The following is a 264-nucleotide window of genomic DNA, read 5'->3' on the forward strand; positions in this document are numbered from 1 at the left end:
GAGTAAAGGCCCAGAACCGCCCACTTGGCAGTTCCGAACGCGAGCCGCTTACCTGTCGGCCAGAACCCCGTTGAACGGCGCCCCGATCGTGACGCCGAACATGTAGATGCTCTGGTACGTCGAGCGCAGGTACTCCCAGCCGCAGGCGAGCTGGAACTACAGTGGATGTATGTGACTTACGTATTCTGCATATTCGTGTTTGTGTCTCTCTTTACCGGTGCTTATGAAATACATGAATGTGAATGTAAGTTGATTGTCTGTCTG

The 264-nt window shown here is 53.0% G+C and overlaps 1 protein-coding gene across 4 annotated transcripts in view; it reads right to left on the minus strand.

Moving 5' to 3' along the window:
* Positions 1-264, minus strand: part of LOC119582042 (organic cation transporter protein-like) — a 12568-nt gene that overhangs the window by 6646 nt on the left and 5658 nt on the right. For all 4 annotated transcript variants that reach the window (XM_037930283.1, XM_037930285.1, XM_037930284.1 and 1 more), the window contains exon 5: positions 53-156. In XM_037930283.1, coding sequence (XP_037786211.1) covers positions 53-156 — 104 coding nt within the window. The remainder of the gene's footprint in view (positions 1-52; positions 157-264) is intronic.

Source organism: Penaeus monodon, chromosome 15, assembly GCF_015228065.2.
Source record: "Penaeus monodon isolate SGIC_2016 chromosome 15, NSTDA_Pmon_1, whole genome shotgun sequence".
NCBI classification, from domain to species: domain Eukaryota; kingdom Metazoa; phylum Arthropoda; class Malacostraca; order Decapoda; family Penaeidae; genus Penaeus; species Penaeus monodon.